The sequence below is a fragment of the Perissodus microlepis genome, chromosome 4 (assembly GCF_051167445.1).
Source record: "Perissodus microlepis isolate ML-2025 ecotype Zambia chromosome 4, ASM5116744v1, whole genome shotgun sequence".
Classification (NCBI taxonomy): Eukaryota; Metazoa; Chordata; class Actinopteri; order Cichliformes; family Cichlidae; genus Perissodus; species Perissodus microlepis.
This window is the reverse complement of record NC_140464.1, coordinates 23,413,159-23,435,202: the sequence shown is the minus strand read 5'-3', so window position 1 is coordinate 23,435,202 and position 22,044 is coordinate 23,413,159. Positions and strand designations below refer to the sequence as shown.

General features: G+C 41.8%; 2 protein-coding genes and 1 pseudogene across 3 annotated transcripts; 2 read left to right on the top strand and 1 right to left on the bottom strand.

Moving 5' to 3' along the window:
* Positions 1-364: 364 nt before the first annotated feature.
* On the bottom strand, positions 365-7,931 carry tob2 (transducer of ERBB2, 2). Its single transcript, XM_084926561.1, has 2 exons — positions 7,686-7,931; positions 365-5,333 (listed from the first exon to the last, which is right to left on the bottom strand). Exon 2 carries the CDS (start codon positions 5,129-5,131, stop codon positions 3,920-3,922), a length of 1,212 nt encoding a protein of 403 aa, XP_084782687.1. The 5' UTR covers positions 5,132-5,333; positions 7,686-7,931; the 3' UTR covers positions 365-3,919.
* A 5,713-nt stretch (positions 7,932-13,644) lies between these two features.
* On the top strand, positions 13,645-17,621 carry znhit1 (zinc finger, HIT-type containing 1). The gene is made up of 7 exons (XM_084926560.1): positions 13,645-13,696; positions 14,039-14,101; positions 15,187-15,284; positions 15,817-15,892; positions 16,485-16,564; positions 16,651-16,820; positions 17,208-17,621. The coding sequence occupies exons 2-7, from the start codon at positions 14,077-14,079 to the stop codon at positions 17,227-17,229; spliced, it is 471 nt and encodes a 156-aa protein (XP_084782686.1). The 5' UTR covers positions 13,645-13,696; positions 14,039-14,076; the 3' UTR covers positions 17,230-17,621.
* A 101-nt stretch (positions 17,622-17,722) lies between these two features.
* LOC146388964 (E3 ubiquitin-protein ligase TRIM39-like) lies at positions 17,723-20,730 on the top strand (annotated as a pseudogene). Its single transcript, XR_014800110.1, has 2 exons — positions 17,723-18,839; positions 18,929-20,730. The product of XR_014800110.1 is annotated as an E3 ubiquitin-protein ligase TRIM39-like (transcript).
* The last annotated feature ends 1,314 nt before the right edge of the window (positions 20,731-22,044 follow it).

The following is a 22,044-nucleotide window of genomic DNA, read 5'->3' as shown; positions in this document are numbered from 1 at the left end:
AGAGCTATGCATGTTGTCACACCACGACATGAGCAAGCCAACCTTCCAGCTGGCTGTACACAGACACCAGCACAGGGCAGGACAGGCAGACGGAGTGCTAGGTGATGAAATGCAAAGTAATATCTGCTGGGATGGGTCCAGCTGAGGTGGGCTGGTGAGCAAGCTGGCTGCTCACCATTTGAGAATTCCATCCTTGCTTTGAATTATTGATCAAACATCACTCGAATCTGTTTACCGCAATCAGAGCAATGAGCTGCTCCAGGACTCTCACGCACGAACTGAGGGTCTGAACCCACACAGAGACCACAAAGGAGGAGGACTCACCCCCGCACTGTCACGCACAAATGAGGACGACACAATCAGCTTAATTTTTCCATGCTTATAATTTTTTTGCCAATCTGTTTTTATTACAAACTTAAAAAAGAATCTCATACAATAAGAAACTGCAGTAGTAACTCCCCATTCCCGAGGGGGCAGCACAGAAAACAGGTCATTGCATCTCAGTAGTGAAATATTCATTATACATCTACAGGGTGTACAGATCAGATACAAAATAGGAAGAATAATAATAAAATACAGGCAGGAAAGAAAACACTATTTATACATCATCTGAACATTTTATTAGATCCATTTTACTCTTAAATGTTAATGTTTATTCACTTTTTTCTTTTTTTACATAGAAAATAAATTTATTTTATGACAATGAAATATCCCAAAGTGCAAAGTAAAACGCAAACATCAATATAAGCAAAACGACATCAGAATACAAAATTCTTGTCTCCATCGTCATTCCTGCTCAACCCTGATTTTAGAACAGCCCGCATTCAGGTTTATGGTGCTTCCCCCCTTTATTTACTTCTTTCAAATATCTCAGAGCTGACTTGCCAGCTTGTGTTATTAGGAAATTTAATACCACCATCTCCTCTATGCTGATTTTTTGTTTCAATTTTGGTTTTAATCAGGATGTGAGGGGTACAGAGAAAAGTTTCTGGTTATGCATGACTCAAAGAATCCCTTCAAATGTTTTCACCATTAAATAAACCTAATGCCATCTAAACCAGGGTTGACAACAGTTCAGAGTAACATTCATTTCCTTCATCTTTTCCCAAACCGGTTGCCTTCCTATTGAAGAGAGATACTGGAGAGAGGTAGAAACCCCTTGAATCCTTCAGGGTTGTTTAAAAACTTATGGCATTTCATTGAATTGGAGAAGGGTGTGTAAGTAAAGACAGTCTGGGATTATGGCTATAGTATCAGTACCATAAGGATCCGGCTGATGGAGCAAGGGTGGCTCAGTCAAAAAAAAACAAACAAAAAAAACAAAAAATGATAAAGATAGAAGGAACATTGTTCTTTTTAATATTAGCAGATCTGGGAATTGAAATTCAGATAAATTAAGAGCGTTGGGGAGTTTATAATATACAGAGTGTGTGCTACGTGAAAATAGGACTAATTAATTTTTTTAAATAAAAAAAAGAAAGAAAAAAAATACATTTTTTTTGGTTTAAATGTAATGCCTATGGGGAGGAGTGCTGTCAGACTGCCCTCGGAGCACAGAAAGAGGTGATCAGCCATCTTTTCCTACACAAACCCACTGTAAACATTTCTAACTCCAACCGCAAACTGAAGAATGATTACATTTACCCGTCTTATTAGACATATGGTGTACAAGGTACAATAAACATTCAATACTTTATTCTGTACATCTTTATTTACGTCTCAATTTGCATATATTCATGTTATTTTTCTGAAAAAATAACTTCAGCATGTAAGAAACTAAACAAAGAATCTCAACATAAGAACTTTTTATACACATATTCCTGGACTCTGCATGTCTTATACAAATGTTTAAGTGATCATTTTCAAAAACTAATATTAAAAAAAAAAAAAAAAATGGTGGAAATAGATTCAAGATCAAAAAGAAAAAAAGAAAGAAAAAAAAAAGCCTTTTCCCTCACAACTGTAACATTTACAGAGGTGTACACTTCACCCACTCATTCCCTCTGAAACAAAAAGAACTAAAGCTTGCTGCATATGACAGTAATGCCACATTGCAAAACCAACGTGAGGACAAGACAAGGGTCCTTCTAGTACAAAAATATCTATAGTCTGAAAAACATTAACAAAATAACAAAAACTAAACTAAACAACCAGCCAACCAAGAGTGAGACTGACTGCATCTCTTTCCCGTTTGTGATGCAAATGTAGCTCATTGGAGTTTCCGAAGCATTTCATGACATCTGAATAAAATGTGCAACAGCCAAACGGAGGGCAAAGGAACGGTTCGGCATCGGGAGCCTGGTAATAAAGTGCTGGACCGCTGGACGTGGACATGTGGAGGTTACCCTTCTCTTTCAGGGACAAACCAACAATGACATCAGGCCCCGCTGTTAAACTGCACCAATACAAACATCAGATCTCTGACAAGCTATCCAGTGACGCGACAGATGCCACAGAAGAACACTCCTCATTGCATCTCTGTTCGCATCACTGCAGCTGGGGAAAAAAAGAAAAAAAGAAAAGAAAATAAAGAGAGCAGCCTGAACTGTACGATTCTGGTTTTTCCTTTGCAACAGCCGGAGGAGCAGAGATCGCTGGAGAATTTTAAGAAGACTGAGAGAATAGTGAGCCTTTGGCTTCAATACCATTTAAGCCCATCAGAAACGTGCTCTGGGTGTTAAAGTGTTGCTTTCTAAGCCAGTACACCCTGAATGGCACAGGGGGCAACAGAACCCTCTAGCTGCTTCTCTCTCTTCCCGTCTCCCTCCCTCCCTCCTGTCCATGCAGAGGAAAGCCTCTCCTTCATAGTCAAAGTCATGTTAAGCCATTTATCACAATCCCTAACGCTGAGCTGCTGCATTCCCACCCCCCCCACCCTCACCTCTCATCCTTCCCGCCTGTTCACCTTCATATGCTGCTGACTGGTGTATGTTTGAATACGTGTGAAACCATAATTTGCATCTTTATGTGCACAACTGGCCTAATCAGCACATGGTTATTGCCTTAAAATTCAAAAGATTCATTTGTTTTCACATTCATAAAAAGGTACCCCCCCCCCACCCCCAAATCCATTTTGCTGACCTTCACAGCTGCAATTTCCCTTGACAGGTACAATACATTCAACTACATTACTCTTAGCGCCTCGATTCTCCCCTTAGCTGCCCTTGCTTCATTGAAACCCCGGTCACGTGCCCATTCCAGCTGATGATAACCTGCTTTCAACATGCGTCCACCAACAAGACTTGAAATATGCCCGTGCGTCAGGGTGTTTCAAAGGTAACAGGGCTTCACTGTGCAAGCAACGAGTCTCTCAATCACTCTGAACCACGGCCAAACAGAAGCGAACTATATGCACAGAGAGCAGAGCCCCTCCACCAACCCCACCCCGTATTTGTGGCAAGTAGGGCAGAGCAGATTGCAGAGCAAAGTGCTGAGTTTTCCACAGCCGTCGTTCCCTGCAGGACTTGGCAAAGTCCTTTTTCACAGCATGACAGTGCAGTGCAAAATGGAGCTACACTAGAGTCCACTAGACTACAAGTCCCAAAAAACAAGAAGAAAAAAGGGAAAAAAACTCACATTAGCATTCATTGCAAAATCATAAACATGAAATTGGAGACGGCAAAAAGGTGAACAGAAAAAAAAAAAAAAAGAAGCACCCATTTCAAGCCAACACAAATAACAAATAACGAGTAACAGCAATGGACACAGGAAGTAGGAGCAGGGTGGGGTTTGGGGCGGGTTATAGAGATACCAAACAAATCACACTAAATATTTAGTGGACATTTTAAATCTTTGTAGTAAAACTAATTCTTAACACGCATTAGTATTAGAACAATTTGTTAGAAAAACTGAAAATATCAGGAGGGTCATTGCTGTACACCCAACTGCTCCTGCAACAATTCTTATTACAAATGAAGGCTTAGTTGGCCAGCACGACAGGCTGGAAAGACTGGCTGGGATATTGCAGGTTGTAGCTTCCTAAACCCTCAACAAATGGTGTCTTCTCCATGTAAGAGATCCCTCCACTGCTGCCAATGATGCCCACACTCTGGGCAGGAGGGCTGGAGAACGGATCAAAGGGTGGGTGGGTGTTGATAGTGTGCGAGGGCTGGAAAGGGCTGGTAAGAGGCTGCATGGGCTGGGTGTCTGCATCAAAGTAAAGAGGGCCTGGAGATCCTGGGTAGACAAACTCTTTGGCGTTGGGGGAGAGCTGGCTGTGGATGGGACCCCCGAGGGAGTGCAAGGAGAGAGAGAGGGGCTTGTGCTTAAGCAGCTCTGGTGCTGAGATGGTGGTAGGAGAGCGGGAGAGTATCCTCTGGGATGGCGGTACGATGACACCAGAGCCTGCAGACCCTGACCCGGCCCCACTGCACTTCTTCATTTTGGTGGAGCCGAATTTGGTGGCGGCGAAGCTGGCAGTGGTGAAGGTGATTGGCTGTGGACGGGCAGCAGGAAGAGCAGCAGGTGGCTGCTGAGTGGAGAGGTAGGGCAGACCGCCGCTTGGAGGAGAAGGAGTAGATGTGTTGGAGGAATGGATGCTGGGATCGGTGGGTGTGCTGGAGCTGGGGTAGCTGAAGATTCCAGGGCAGGACTGGGCAGATAGGGGTGTGGGAGAACTGGAGAGGGATGGCATTAAGGAAGGAGATGCCTGACTTCCAACTGGTACAAACACTTGAGCATCTGGATTAAACCCCAAGCTCTTGGCATCCTCCGTCTCTGCATCTCCTTTGGCCTCTCTGATGACCCCTTCGGCCGGCTCGCTGTCACAACCGAGGCCAGGGGGGGACTCCAGATAGAGCACTTTCACCGCACCCTTCTCTCCAATCTGGTAGGACACCTCATAAGGGTCAATCCACACGCTCAACTCTGCAGGAACATTTGCCCGCACCTCCTCCGTGTCCAGCCCACTTCTTTTGGCAGCCAACTCCACCACAGGGTCCCTCGGCACACCCAGGTGAATGCAGCGGAAAGCAGAGCCCCTGAGCGGGGCCTCGGGGTACCAGTGACCCTCAAAACGAGAAACTAGTATCTTCTCCAGCTCCTCGCCAAACAGGTCGGCTCGTCGACGAGGCAGCTTGTTGTACAGGTAGGACACGATGAAGTTGAGCGCGACCTTCACTTCCAGATGCATGTCTGCACCGGGTTAGTGCCAGTGTGGGAACAAAGTGTTCAAAGGGGATGAGATGAAAGTGAGGCAATGCAGTGGCAACAAATCTTTTTGTCCCCCTCTGGCTTATTGTGCAGTGTTTGATTCTTTTAGTGTCACCATGGTAAAGGCACCTTGAAGGCAGAAGCTGCAGGTTACAGGCTGTTTTGTGTTGGCAGGTCCTCAACTATGAAGACAAGAAGAGAAGAGCAATTTAACTTTGTGTGAAAATGAGGAATTTGTTTTTCTGCTGATCTCTCACAACAGACAGTTAATGTGGTATTTTTGGAACACAGAAAGACGGGGCTACTGGGGGATTGTAATCAGAGTATTATTTTATAGTGAGCTTTAAAAAAAAAATATGAAGTCTTACATACAAGACAATTACCCACACAAAATGCATCACAAGAGAGGAAATTCCTGCCAATTACTTTAGATACAAAAAAAAGAAAAAAATGCCAAAATCCTAATGGAGTCATAAGCTTCAAACAACACTGAAAAATGCATAATACATGCACCTGCCAACCAGTGCAAGCATCGGGATATGGATTCAAATGCCTATTGGTATTTTTTTTATTTATTTATTTTTAATTACAGTAGTGATATGAAGTATAACTCCTGCACGATTCTCACTCAGAAACAGCAATCCTAAAATGTACCCTTTTATATTTCCTGTTTATCAGCCTCAGGGTAGATGTAACAGATGCTGTGCGCTTCGTAAATCCTGCATAATCTGAATGCAATTGCATGAAGTGCTTCTTGCTTTAATACACAATCGTACAAGAGTCCACTCGTCACCATGCACATTCCCACTGAGAGCAACATTATATGCATATCATAATACAAAAGGATGTACCGGAGAAGATGTGTAAAATGGAAGGACAGTTAGCCGACTCCATAGAACACAGTTTCCCAGAATGCACTGAATGTGTTCAACACCACCCCATCTCCCTCCCTTCACCTCTCCTCCCCTCCTCCTTCCTACATGCACACAAACAATTCACTCACATTCACTTCCCTGCCAGATGGGGATTCGGAAGCTAAGATTAGAAAAATGCCTCAGATTAAAGGTAATTCTAATGTTGCTACAGATAAAGCTGCACAGCCTGCGCGCAGGGCTGCAGGGGTGACACAAAACCACAGGTCTTGCATTTTTCCCCTTGCATAAAAAAGGGTGACATTGAAGGATAAGATGGGGGCTGTTAGGATGAGGCTATAAGTAGGGGCCCTGTTTTTGCATCATCTGAGGTGCAAATTCCTCACCTTAATAACGAGTTACACTGACAAAGAAAGGACTGCACCGGTCTTTTACTTGAAACAGACATCATCAGTCTCCAAAAACCTTGAGTGCACAAACCTCTAAGCCACCTACTGCATTTCCCACCTCTCATTTAAAAAAAAAAAAAAAAAAAAAAAAAGGGAAGCAAGCAGCAAGATACATAAGATCCAATGTCAAACAATGACATTAGAGAAACAGCTCAGCTGTTGTCCGCAGATGTGTGGCTTTCAGAGTGAAATCTGAGGAATACAAACAAGACTACAATCTTTCCACAGCCACAAGCCCCACCACCTTGCATAACTGAAACATTTGCATTTTCACTGGCAGACTTGATTCTAGTCTTGTTTTCCTTCTCAGGTCATCAGCAGGATCTGGGGTGGTATTTTTTTTGTTTACATGCAGGCATTAGCACAGCGCCGACAGAGTACTGCTAAACATCCACTATATACCAGACAAGCGGCACAGCTACACAATTTGCTATGAAAATAACAAAAACAAAGAAACGCGTATAAGGGCAGCAGAGGGAGGCCTGCATGCTTGCCTAGAATAAGGATATGAATGTTGCAGGGATTTGTACTCGTGTCCCTCACTTACCAACAGAAATTAAACTGTCTGCTACTTTAATTTTCCTTACGTTTGGAATTTTGTGCACATGTGCCTCCTTAAAAAAAGAGACAAACATGGACAAATGTCTTCAATGTTTGCAAGAAAGCATTAAGGTCTACCTGGAGAAAGGATTAGTGACATTTGCGAGTCAAAAGGCAGTGGACCAGAGAGGACATTGGTTTAGCTGATGTGCAAGTGGAGAAGCCTTCCCTGGCAAATTGTCGCTGTAAATTAAATTATAAAGCTAATTAAGTGGTGAGCAGCCTATCGACCAAGTATCTGAGGAACGAAGGCGGCAGCCCTCTCTCTCTCTCGGCATAAACACCCCCGCAAGCACAGCAGAAGGAAAATAAACATGAGCTGAACACACTCCGGGAGGCTCGCTTTAGCTAATCTATAACGGGCTCGGGCAAAACAAAAGCTGTGTCTTTCCAGGGGCTCAACCCTGTGCACCTTCTCTAAGCTAAAGCTTCTAGAAGAGAAAATAGAAGAACAATAACAGCAACATCCCGCTGTCAACAAATTTATATTTGTTTATATATTTGTTTAAATTTTTTACAGTCCTTGCATTATCAGGGACTGTAACATCTAGTCCTTTTTTATTGAACATAAAAGCAACCAATTCCGCGCACCGGCTGACGGTTAATTACTCACCTAGCTTCACTGATGTACTAGCTTGTCTTTGTTTTTTTAAATTCCCTTACGAGGACTCCGATTTCATGTGTCGACTCACTGGTTCAGATGCGAAATAATTTACATTTTTTTCACCATCATAAATATATATTTTTTTCTCCCCCACTGCTGCCCAAATAATTGAAAGCCTCTCCAAGGTTTCCCCACTTTGTCTTCAGCTGACAGTTTGCATGGAGGGTCCAGTAAACTTTGCTGTTTGACAACCCAGCGTATTTATACAGTGTGACTCGCCCACACCCCCGTGACGGCAGGGACTACTTTCTTCCTATTATTATCTTTTCAACATAGCGGTTCTGACGCTCCTGTCGAAGCATAATGTGCTCCTGTTGCCACTATATTATTATCTGTATTTCATAGGTTTAGTTTATCCGAATTTAAGCTGATAAAAATAAAAATGACTCCTTAATTTCTGCACAAATAGCATGGTGTTGATTAATCAGTTTTCTCGAATAGCCAAAAAGCCAAACACCCCACTGTATAGTCAGGGAGTGCGCTTTTCCAGCTATTAGAACATTACAAATGACCCAGCGCGATCTAGTTTCTATGGCGGAGGGATATTTGTAGTTTCATATGGTGCTGAACAATTTACTAAAAATATAAGCAGTGACAGCAACAGAGTCCTAATTGGCGGAGATAGGGGAGGACCCTCACCTTATTGGACTACAGCCGCTAAAGCGACCAGACTTTCATCAAGGGCTTGTGGGAAATGGTGTTCATGTTGCAGAATTACATGGTTAAGATAGCAGTAAAAATATTGCGCGTTTGTTGTTTTTCTCTTTTTCTTTCTTTCTTTTTTAAATTTCATTTAAACAATTATACAGTTATGTATATGTAATATTTTTTCATATAAACTACAAAAAAAACCCCATAAACCAAAAACAAAAACTCAAAAGAGCAAAAATAAACAAATGAACAAACAAACAAACAACAAATAAATAAACAAACAAACAATGGGTTTATTTTAAATCAATATTATTAGTTCAAACATTTTTTAAAAATTATTTTACATTTAAATGTATTGAATTTAAATGTAAAATAATGCTATTGAGCATTTTAGTTCCCCACTATGTGTGTGTGTATATATATATATATATATGCTTGTTAACCAAAAAACATTTTCCTCTAGATATCCAATGCCACTGATTTATATATATGTATATATACATATAAATTTTTACTTATTTATTTATTTTAAACTTTTTAGCTGGATGTCAAACAACACAAGACTCTTAAGCATCAGCAGTACGTTAAAGTGTAACTTGAGTAATGATGCTGGTAGAAAAAACTGTCGACTCATGTTTTTTAACAGATGACTTAAAACACTAAACTCTAATATCACGGGTTTATTTTAAGTTTATTAGAATATAAAAACTGGTAAGATGGTGAGTTTTTCTTCTCACTGCCCATGTTATGTTGTAGTATCCATTTATCATGTATGCTACTTAAAAATGATTACAATGAAACAACTGTGAAAATGTTTCATTGTAATCATGAAATAAACCAGATTTTCACTGTCTGCATCTTTTACCGTTTTTCTGCTTTTGTTTACACCAACCTTGACAAAACCCACCGACATCCAGAGTTACCTCACTAACAACGTGGAGCAATCACAGTGTACTTAGCTACTTTTTTTCCTAAACACAATCAGCTGACTGAGAGAAATGCCTGTAGTCCTCCACTTGGTCAGTGTGAACGTTGAAGATGTATTCCATAGACACCTTATACTTGTATTGCCTTCACTTACATCCGGCACTACTATGTTCTATTTAAATCCAGGTTCCTTTTATAGTTTGCAGTGAAATTTTTTAAACCATTGCTCAACGGGCCAGAAGTGCAAGTCACTCTTTACTGACACATTGTAGATAAGCTTAGTTTCGGACAACACAACTAACACCCTCACACACTCTTTCATTTAGAACTTCACATTCACTCTTTCATTTAAAACTGAGATTCTAAGATGTAAGCAGAAATGCTCAGCCATGAGCATGTATCCCCACTTTCACAATCCTTCAAAAAAAGTAGCACAAAAAGATAACTGACTCAACAATGATAAATAGAGCCACCCTAGCCTGATATTTAAGCCTCTACAGATAGAAGAAAAATATGTTTAATAAATCAACAAGTCTCCCGCCTTCAACGCATGTACATTTAAATTTTGGAACAGGCTCAACATTGCTGTTGTTTAATGTTTTTTAGCTGCTCTCAAAAGTCATCTTATGGCTTTAATACTTCCAGCTGATTCAATTCAATTCAATTCAATTTTATTTATATAGCGCCAAATCACAACAAAAGTCGCCTCAAGGCGCTTCATAGATACAGAGAAAACCCCAACAATCATATGATCTGATAAGGACACTTACTGCATTTCAAATGCATGCCCAAAGGCTTTGAATATTCACTTTGTTTGTAATGACAGTATCAAGCTACAAGAAGTGTTTTTACTAAAATTCAACATTTTCAGATGTCTGCGTTTTGTTTTTTGTTTTTATTTCACTGTAACAACCCCCAGAATGCAATTTTTTTTAGGATGCTATTCTTGCAGTTTCCATTTTTTATATCTTATGCTTTTGTAGTGAGGGTATCTTATACACACGCTGTCACTGTGTTTTGTACTACCAGCTGTTAAAAGAGCACATAGAGGGTGGGGGCGGGGGCTCTGCTTTTACTTTGAGCAGTCTGTTTTTATTTTGTCTAGTGAGTGTGTATTTTTCAAAGGAGATCTGCATCAGTTTGATTTTATTAACACAAACTTCATGTGAAGTTCACAACAGAGATAAAGAGATTTAAGACATCCCTGCAGTTTAACCAATAAAAGTGGGTATCAATTGCATAGCAGTGAAAATCTCATATTAGGGTCCATAAACAGTCTTGAACTAGCAGAACAGGAATGATAAAATGGTAAATGGCCTGTATTTGTATAGCGCTTTACTTAGTCCCTAAGGACTCCCAAGCGCTTTACACTACATTCATTCACACACACGTGATGGCAAGCTACATTATAGCCACAGCTGCCCTGGGGCGCACTGACAGAGGCTGCCGGTGTTCTGACAAAACGTCCTACTGTAAGTAGTTTATGTACATTTCTGCTGTCACAGAGTCATTCCAGCACAAATGTAAGTAGGTATGACGGTTTGCCACTTAACTTTGCCCATCAGAGTATGCTTGTAGCTCATAATTATAAAGCCAGGACGGTTTGCCACTTCACTTTAGCCGTTAAAGTATGCTTGTAGGTCACATTCACAAAGGTAGCATGGTTTGGCACGTAATTTTACCCGTCAGAGTATGTGTCTAGCTGTTATTAAAGGTAAGATGATTGCCACTGAATTCTAGCTGTAAAATTATGCTTCTAGCTCATATTCACAGAGGTAGGATGGTTCGCCACTGAATTTCGTGTTGTGCGCATGCGTAGAAACAACGGGTAGGATGATTTGTCAGGTAGGATGGATTCCCAGAACATCTGACACTGGCGCCACTGGGCCCTCTGACCACCACCAGTAGGCAACAGGTGAAGTGTCTTGCCCAAGGACACAACGACCGAGACTGTCCAGGGCTCGAACCGGCAACCTTCCGATGACAAGACGAACAGCCAGCTCTTGAGCCACGATCGCCCCAGCAGGAAAAAAATGCAATACATCTGCACCTCTGTATCCATGCTAGTACTGACCCACAATGCAATGGTTGTGCTCTTAGCTAAGCTCTGGTCATGTGACCATCACAAATTCTACCTCAACCAAACTTCACAGCACTTTACACCTTATAACTTTTAACAAACACTTATTTTGTAATCACATATTTTAGACAAGTTTTCAATCAGTGCTGCCCTTTTTATTATCTTGTCTAATACATTTTAACTCTTTCCAACAAATAAATGAACTAAATTAAACATGAATCTATCACAGAAAAATAAACACCTTTATTTAACTGTCTCACAACATAGAATAACAGTGATTCTAATAACAGGAGTCACTGAGAGCCTGTACAGAGTCTGACTTTCATGTGTGTGTGAGTGTGTGTGTACCATGTTTAGATATCTTTCTGGGAACCAAAAGTGGGAATGTTACTATACTTATGTGGACCAATAGTTTTTTATGGGGACAAAATTCTGGTCCCCGTGAGTTTGAAGGCATGTTTGCGACTCAAAATGTGGTTTTAGTGTCAGGGTTACAGTTAGGTTATGTTTTTGATCAGGTGTGTGTGTGTGTGTGTGCGTGTGTGTTAATGAGAGCACACACAGGACACTAGACACTGATCTCTGAATTTTTTACTTTTCGCCTTTGGAAATTCCACCATAGGCATGAAGGAGAGATTGGAATTACAGATTGGACTTTGATTTGGTTTTACTTCTGTTCATCATCATAATTACTGTGTTGGATTATAATTCTGAAAAGGATTTGGACTTCCATTATTCTCAAGAAGATTCTCAAGACTTCCAAGGTTTTCTCAGCTGATTATAGCTTTGAGAGAAGTGGGATCAATCAAGGAATCCTGCTTTCCTGATTAATTCCATGAACAAAGAGCACTGAGGTGGAACACATCTTCTCACCACCAGCCTCTCCCCCCCAAAGATAAGAAGAAAGTCAGAATTACCTCAGTGGGTTAATTAAATAAGTTGAATTGAGGTGATTTGATTATTCTTTATTATTATTTTTATTTATTTTATTTTGCTTGGCTCCTGCCAAGCAGTTTTAATCAAATCTTCTGCAATTAAAGTCCAAACTGTGGACATTCCCTTTTAAACCCTTGTAAAACAATAAACATATAAATCTGGGTATAAATCTATATTAGCCCAAATAGCTGTAATAGGTTGCTAACCTTTAGCTCTAACCATCTCAGATCAACAACCTGCATTTGACCTGCAAGGCTTCTCGGGTTTCTTCATATCAGGGCAAGCAGGGAAGACACCTGGATGTCAAGGCAGTCAGGCTGGACGAGTCCCCTCAGTCCCCTCAGTACGAGGGAGAAAGGATAAACCGTTTTGAGCGGTGTGACGTACAAAGTGACGTTTAATGACCAGAAAAAAAAAATAGTTTTTTACCTTCACCTGAGAGCAAAGCTGCACATGTTGGGGAGGTTGTCAGGAACGTCAGGAGTGCCTGTGCAACGGAGGGACGAGGCTTACTTATCTTTAGTTTCTATATGAATCAGATCAGGTTTTCAATGCATGCAGACATAAGTGATGTAAGTCTCAGGTAAAACTATTGATATCTCTTAACTGCTGCATCATTTACAGAGCAAAGCTTAGCTGGACTCTCAGCATTAAGAAAACAGTGTCTGTGTCTTTTCCTCCAGGGCTCGGTCCTCATTAGAAGCGAATAAGTTACATTTAAAAGATCAAAACAGGTTTCCCAGGTAAAATATCTTACCTTTACTTTAGATGCCCCTCCCAAATATAAAACACAACATAACTAAGTTATAACAATAAGCTAAAATACATTTAAACTTATCAGAGACTGTTTTTGTTTGCTGCACATACTTTTCTGGACTCTGATTTGTTTTTCTCACTTAAATTATTGTGAAACCTCTTGAAGCTTCCACAGTGATGATGATGTATAATCAGGCAATTTAAGGTTTGTGATGTTTTTATGAAATTAAATGTGAGTTGTGCTCAGTGACTTCAGCATGACCTCTTTCATTACATCTATGAATCTTCTCTTTCCCTCCAGCCTGGCAGCTCCATCATTCACCACATCATTGTCTAATGAAACCACTATAACTGAGTACAATATTTCATCTCCAGGTAGCAATTCTACTATGGTGGCCCCGAGAGGCCAAACGGACTGCAACTTAAGAAAACACTAGCAATAAGAAAAACACTGCAAAAGAACACAAAACACAACGGAAATAGGAAAAACGACAACGGAAATAGGAAAAAGCAAAACAGAAATAGGAAAAAACAGATTTCCAAAGGCACAAGGTGTTTCTGGGGAGACAATAACCTGACGGACCAGTTGCAGGAACCCAAAACATGCTAGGTATGTTTTATCATGATTCATATAATACTGATGACAGATTTTTAGGCTAATAGTTAGGCTTACACACTTACCTCTCGTCTTTTCTTTCCTCACAAAACCGGTAGATCCTCCACTTCTGTTAAGTGTCTCCCAGCGCAATTCTTAGCATATTTTGGTACAACAGACTGAAGAAAACGCTCAAACTTTATTTAAAATAACAAACATAAAACACTCACTTCAGAAAACGGTAGAATTAGAGTGAAGTAGAATGAAGATCAGCCATCAAAATCATCAAAAAGTTGTCACCCTTTAATTGTCCTATCAGCGGTCAAGATGACAAACGCGTTTCGGTTGCTTTGACAGGGACCTACACGGCCGCCGTACAGAAGACGTGAACAAAGATGGTGCTGGAGAAGAAAGGTTCCGGTGAGTGTTGGTCTGTTTGAACTCTTCTTTTGAATATAAAACACTGTTATGCAGTCAGACGGTGTAAAAACACTTTAACAGAGAGACCCTCTGTTGTTCTATCTTCTCTAACTTGGAGCTCACAGGGGAAACGTTGGTTTTAAACTCAACTCCGGTTTGCTGAGCGGTTCGTGTTGTTTACTGTTAATGTTATTATTACTGTTTTTATAGAGCTGCAGGGTTTTATTCTAACATATACATGTTAAAAAGGAATAGTCCAGTTATTTAAAAAAAAAATCCAACTTATAGGAGAGGATCGACCGTAGGTGATGTTACTTTGCGGTTTATTTAACCAGGACCACCTGAAGGATTTTGGGTGTTTCACTGAAGTAAAAGATGTTTTTTGGGCTCCAGCTGTGAGCCGAATTTAAGTTAAGTACTTAACTGGTTCAGATGTTGTTTGATGAGCTTCCAGACAATAATACGAGAACAGAATGAGATAAATTTAACGTTTTCACAGTGCGGTATGGTTTGATTGGAAGGAAACACTAAAACTACTAGTAAAGGGTAATTCAGGGACACACCAGCCAGCTTTTTCCAGTCCTAAATTGATAGCAGGCTTTTCTGCTGATAGTTTCTCCTTTCCCTGCTCTCAGTCTCACTGTGAGTGCATCTCCTCACAGACAGAGTGGAGCAGAGAGATATTCTGAACATTATGTTGCTGTAAGTGCATCAAAGCTTCCTCCCAGGAGTCCCACTGAACGTGAAGAGAAGGTGAAGCCGACAGGGAAAACATCACCATCACTGGAGCTTTTCAGCATGGTCACACTCTGTGTTTAAAACTTTTGCAGAAGCTTAAGCTGTTACTGTGGCAGGTTTGAAATCCCTTAAACTGCTGAGCCTTTGAGCTTTCAGCTGTTTTTTCCTGCTCAGAATGAACCTCTGTGAGGTGACTGTGTGCTGTAGTCCACAATTAGCAGTCCTGATGATTTCCCTTTGGTTTACATGCTGGAAAAACTACACAGAACTTTATAGAAATGAGCTGAGTCGATGGGTCTTTTGTCACTGATACCAACTGATGGAAACTGTGTGTTTGGATCCAACAGCTCGGGTGGAGGCTGGTCAGCGCAGAGTTTTGGATGAAGCCACCAGACAGAGGAGGCTGACCCGTCAGCTGGAGGCTCTGGAAAAAGACAACTTCCAGGTCCGTGTCTGTAATTTAAAGTTGACTGACAGCTTTTCTGCTCTCACTGCCCTCTAACATCCACACAGAGCTCCACTCTGTACACGGGGATCACTTCATCCACCTCACATTCACATAGAAACAAGCACAGGTGGAGATTTTAAGCGGGACTTCTTTAGAAGTCCTCTAACATTGAATTGTGCAGTTCAGGCGACTAATCAGAAGAAAGCTCAGAGCTCTCTCTGTGTATGTCACACATTATAGTAACCTGTAAAGTGCATGAGCTGCTAGATCACTGATGTTCTGCTTCTGTCAGGGTCAGAGGTCACGACCCTCTAACCCTCTTTCACCATCTCCAGCTGCTCGGTGTGGCCTTACAGAAACTAGAAGTGGTGAATGAACATAGGTAAACATGGTGTTGCTATAATGAAATACAATGATTTTAAACATGTCCACCTGTTAGTGATGCTGATTGGCTCGTGTATGTCTGACGGGCTGTTAATAAACAGTCTGTATTATTGCTCAGTTATGACATCTTGTTTTGTGTTTCCAGGACGACCCTCTGTCCTCCCTCCCTCCCCCAGGTCCTACTGCCCGCCTACCTGCATTCAGTGAGTCTGAAGAACCAGGTGAGGTTTTCACCCTCCAATGTGCACATGAAACCTACACTTTTGACAAAAGGGCATCTTCCTGACCATCCCTTTCTACTGTGTTCCTGTACTAGCAGAAAAAGTCTTACAGAGGTACACGGTAGCAGCTGAAATCTTTATTCCTTGAAACTTGAGTAGCTGTATATAGGCTGGTACTTATAAAATACTTTTCTACTCTAGTTAAGTATTCAAAGCACTTTTCACATGGTTCACACAGCTCTGAGATTTCTTGTATTCACAAATTAAGGCATATTGGACAATTCGAGGTTCATCATCCTTCCTGATGATACTTTGGTATCCAAACTGGAGAAGCTGAGGTCTAAACCACTGACCTTCTGATGAGCCACTCTCCTTCCTGAGCCACAGCTGGCCCAACAGTAGTGATTAGAAGTGGAAAATTACAACCAGATCAAATCCTGTTTAAAAACCTGCAAATATTTTTCCATTGTCACCACATCGACCAATTTAAAAACTGAAAAGTCCATATTAGGAAACGTGTTTGTGATTAAAAATCTTCCAAAAAATCCTCTAAACATTCTCTGTCCTCCTCCTTCTCTGTCTGTGCGTCCAGAGAAGAAGAAGAGAAAGACGAGGGGCGACCACTTCAAGCAGCGTTTCAGGAAGAACTTCACCACGCTGCTGGAGGAGGAGGTGAGTCAGACGCCCTGTCTCCTCTCTCTGATTGGCTGAAAGATGGTCGTCAGCTGACCCACTGTCTCCTCTCCTTTGATTGGTAGAATCTCTCAGAGAAGCCAGAGCCTAACTACCTGTCAGCGGTGGCCCCTCCCTCCTCGCTACCTGCACGCCACTTCTGCTGTGTCTGCGGGTTCCCATCGCACTACACCTGCACCACCTGCGGGGGGCGCTACTGCAGCACCAAGTGTCTGTGCACACACAGAGAGACGAGGTAAAAACACCACGTTTTTCAGAGATCTGGTTGCTCAGGTTAGATAGATGTTCAGCATCAGTTACCATGACGATGTACCAGGTCAGAAGTTTACCTCATGTCAGCGAGCTACTTCTCCAAAAAAGGGCCGCCTCTTGTGACTGGATGGACTCGATTTTGATGGTCTATGTTCAGTTTTGGAGGGTTGCTGTAAGAACTGGAACCACTAAAAGCAGAACGAGGACACCATCTCTAAGATACGGAGATTATCTGCAGGATCAGGCTCATTGAAACAGACTTTAAACACTCTTTGACGCGCTGTGATGTCACCGTCTGAAGAAACTGGAAAATCTCCTGACCAGAGTTCATGCTTGACAACATCTTTTTTTCTCCTGTGTGTCTCTGCAGGTGTTTAAAGTGGACGCTTTAACTGCCACTGCCCTGGTGATGGAGGTGAGGGTTGCATATGGGATGCATGAAACTGCATCATAAAGAGAGTCTGAACCCTTTGTGCCTCTGCTGGCTGCTGTGAGAGCAGCTGGACAGAGACTGACATGTGCAGGTGGACAGGAGGCTTCTTGTGATGTCACAGCATTGCAGATTCACTCGGGAGATTTGGCTGCTTCAGTATTTCTGTATATTTTTCTTTACTCTGTCAGTTCTTTGTTTACCTGTCATAACTTAGCTCTGGTGCAAATGAAGATACATGCACGCGTTTGTTGCATCATCATCATCATCTGAGTGGGCAGAATCAGATTAATTGTAAATATCTGTGTAACTTTAATGTTTTCTTTATATTTCAATAAATCAGATCTGATTTCACACAGTCTCCTGATCCAGGACTGCATATATCAGCTACTCGATCTACAGCATCCATCTGCAGTCATGTTTCTGTCTCTATGAGCCGCTAGTACAGGTCATTCCACATTATTTCATTAAACACCTCCCACCTGACCATCAAACATCTGCCTGAAAAAATTCCAGCAGAAAGTTTTAAACAACATTTCTTACAAACTCAAATTGATTAAACTTTGCTTCAGAGAATAAAGAGGCAGACTTAAAGTCAAAGATTAAATCCCATCTAAGCTGTTGTTTGTGTCAGACAGAATTTGATGCTGGCGTTGGTCTGATGGAAGTTACAGTAACTCAGGGGTGGGCAACTCGAGGCCTCAGGGGCCGGTGTCCTGCAGGTTTTAGATCCTTGATCCAACACAGCTGATTCAAATGCTAAATGACCTCTTCAACATGTCCTGAAGTTCTCCAGAGGCCTGGTAGTGAACTAGTCATATGATTCAGGTGTGTTTACCCAGGGTGATGTCTAAAACCTGCAGGACACCAGTCCTTGAGGGCTGGAGTTGCCCACCCCTGCAGTAACTGCTGGTTCTTCAGGGAGAGGAGCCAAAAAACACACGTTTACAATCCATTTCACTTTTATATAAGTCTGAAACAAAAGCTGCCAAACACCTGCAACACTTTATTTTCTGAGCTTCAAAAAAGGTCTTTTGACCTGCAATAAACACCTGCACTCTGCTATCACACTCACACATTTTTGGAGATAAAATATCTTAATTTCAGGAGCGGCCGCACGCCTCCAAACATGCCCTTTCCAGTTCTTATCTATGTATATGATCCCTCAGTTCTAAAACCAGTTTGTTGTTGTTTTCCTGCCCCCCCTTCAGTCTTTTCACTTCTTCACCTCTCATAAATAAATAAGTAAATGGGGAGCTGCCAGGCCCAGGAGCCGCCGCCAGTCCTCTCCGAGGCTTTCCCCAATTACAAAAATACTGTCAAAACTAAAATGAGGATGTGGGCGCACCTGAGTGAAATAAGTGGAAGTTGAATGAAGCTCCACCCCCTCATGTCACTCATCTGAGAGAAACGAGGAATCAGGCTGTTCCACTTCTTTATCAAAGACAGACGCACAGACGATCAGACTGAGTTCAGAACAAACTAGCTTCTTCCTGTGAGTCAGCTACAGGAGAGAAAAGTGGAAAACTCCAACACTGCTGCTTCAAGCTGCTGAGGCTCCACACACTGAATGTGAGTTTGAGCAAAAACACGACTCAGTGAAGGTAGCAGAGGAGGGAGGGGAGCCAGGACTGACTGTACTTCCTGTCTGCTGTTTTCAGCTTCACTACAGACTCAATGGCTTCCAGATCAGAGGAGGATCTCTGCTGTCCGGCCTGTCAGGAGGTCTTCAGAGATCCTGTTCTTCTGTCATGTAGCCACAGCTTCTGTAAAGACTGTCTAAAGAGATGGTGGAGAGAGAGAGAACAACACTACTGTCCAGTTTGTAAGGAAATATCAGTGTATGAACCACCTTTAAACCTGGCCTTAAGAAAACCTGTGTGAGTTGTTCTTACAGGAGAAAGATCAGAGAGCTTCAGAGGCTCTCTGCTGTCTGCAGTCTGAGAAACTCAAACTGTTCTGTCTGGACCATCAGCAGCCAGCGTGTCTTGTCTGCAGAGACTCAGAAAAACACACCAAGCACAGATTCAGACCCATCAATGAAGCTGCACAACAACACAAGAAGGAATTTAAGGAAACTCTGGAGGCCTTAAAGAAGAAGTTAAAGGTTTGTGAAGAAGTTCAAGTGAAGTTTGATCAAACAGCAGAACACATTAAGGTCCAGGCCCGGCACACAGAGAAGCAGATTAAGAAGCAGTTTAAGAAGCTTCACCAGTTTCTAGCAGAGGAAGAGGAGGCCAGGCTGGCCGCACTGAGGGAGGAAGAGGAGCAGAAGAGAGGGATGATGAAGGAGAAGATGGAGGCTCTGGGCAGAGAGATAGCAGCTCGTTCAGACACAGAGCCACAGAAGAGGAGCTGAGAGCTGAAGGCGGCTCATTTCTGCACAACTACAAGGCTGCAGTGGAAAAAGTCCAGCGCTGCCCCCTGCTGGATGATCCACAGCTGCCCTCAGGAGCTCTGATAGTCTGAGCCAAACACCTGGGCAACCTGACCTTCAACATCTGGAACAACATGAAGGACATGGTCTCCTACACTCCTCTCATTCTGGACCCAAACACTGCTCATCCAGACCTTATCCTGTCTGAAGATCTGAATAGTGAGAGAAGGAGCGAGGCAGCGGCTTCCTGATAATCCAGAGAGGTTTGATTGGTTCTATTCTGTCATGAGCTCTGAGGGCTTTAACTCAGGGACTCACAGCTGGGATGTCGAGGTTGGAGACAGTACAAGCTGGATGCTTGGTGTGGTAGAAGAGTCTATCAACAGGAAGGGAAACATAGAGTCTGGATTTTGGGGAGTAGTGGTCTGTTTAGGTAAATACTCAACATGCTCACCATCAGCTGGATTCACTGCTCTCTCAGTTCAGAAGAAGCTCCAGAGGATCAGAGTGAATCTGGACTGGAACAGAGGAAAGCTGTCGTTCTCTGGGCCCAATACTAACACACACATACACACCTTCACACACACTTTCGCTCACAGGATGTTTCCATTTATCCAAACTGGGGATGATGTGAAGGTGTTGCCGTTGAAGGTGTCAGTGGATGATTATATTTCTCATGTTGTTTCCTGTCAGTGAGTTGAAGCTGTTAAACTGCAGCTGTCCTCCTGCTGCCTCTTGGTTCCAAAGCCCTTTGTTTCTTTTTTAGTTCTCATTGTTCCTGCTCTCCACCTTTTCACATTGAAAATCATTTCACTGCTTCTCACTGAATGACTCCCCAAACCAGATTTGAAATTCATCAAGTTTCTAATCATTACAAGTGGTTCATGTTTCTAATTGATGTGTGTAAATGGAGATGATTTAGTTTGCTGGGATATGGACTGACATGTGTTGAATGCGAGGAGCAGATTGTTGTTGTCTTCTTGTCTGTTTATGAAAACAAATATATTGTTGAAACAATGATTCATTTTTAACTCCACATATGAAATGTTTCTGATATTTGAATTCTGTTTGATTAAAGACTTTCATCATAACACAAATGAGATTTTAGTGTTTTACAGTTTGTCTCGATTGCTTAAACACATTTCTTCAAACTATGCCTCATATTCTCAAAACAGCAAACAGAAATCCACCCAGTTTCACCCAACATCGTATTCATCCATTCACTTCTGCTTATCCTTTTCAGGGTCGCGGCGGGTGCTGGAGCCTATCCCAGCTGTCATAGGGCGAGGGGTACACCCTGGACAGGTCGCCAGTCTGTTGCAGGGCTAACACATAGAGACAGACAACCATTCGCACTCACACCTATGGGCAATTTCGATTTTTCTAATTAACCTAAAAAAAATCTTGCATTAACATTTGCAAATTTGCATAAAATTATTAGCAGCAAATGACTGCTTCTTACCCTTTTAATTCCCATGGAAACAGTAAGAGTATAGATTTTCACATACTGCTTCTGCATTGTGACTCAACTTTTGCTAAATAAACTTAGATGTTGTGCAATATGTGATAATCTGAGGTTGTATTTACTAATTTTACAACCACATCACTGATACTAACTCCTGAGCTGACTGTATGTTAACATGCGCCACAAATAAGGGTCATATTTGGATTTAAAACAATCACCGAGAAGCTTCCACTGAATGCTACTTTCCCCTGCATGACACTGAAATCATTAACACATGCTAACCCTCCGTACCCTGTAGGAAACTCACTTCCTTGGAATAACATTTCAACAGGGAAAGAGTTGAGAGCAAATGTCCTTCTCTTGAACCTTCTGTCAGTCAGACAAGTGTAGCTTGGGCTTTTGTTTGCACAGGACAGGATTAACAATGGCGACATAAACGAGCTAAGGAAGCATAGAAACTGCAGAAAGGGCGTATGGCTCCTGTGTCAGTGAATCCAAACTACCTCTATGTTTGAACAAATCCAGTTACACAGCTCAAGAAAATATTACTCTAACGGAAGAAAAAGGCAGTAATTAATTAACAATATGTGTCTCAGTAGTACTAAAAAGCTATTATATCAAAACGTAAAGGCAAAACAGTCTGATGAGCTGTATAGTGAACTGAAACTGAAACAAAACGAAGCCTATCATTAGGAATACTGACTTTGTTGTAACGTCTGTTTGCTTTTTACAGCTTCAGTTCTTTTTTCACTCAGTAGGTGGCAGCAAACTACAAACAATGGTTGCATTTTACACTCGTCCGTTTTCATTAGAGGCAGAACCCAGAAGCACATCCAGGTTTAGGTCTACTGCTTGGTGCTACACAGAAACAGGCTGAACAGACTGAAACTCACATGAATTTGGACGAATCGAAGTAAGAATGTCACTTCTGCTCA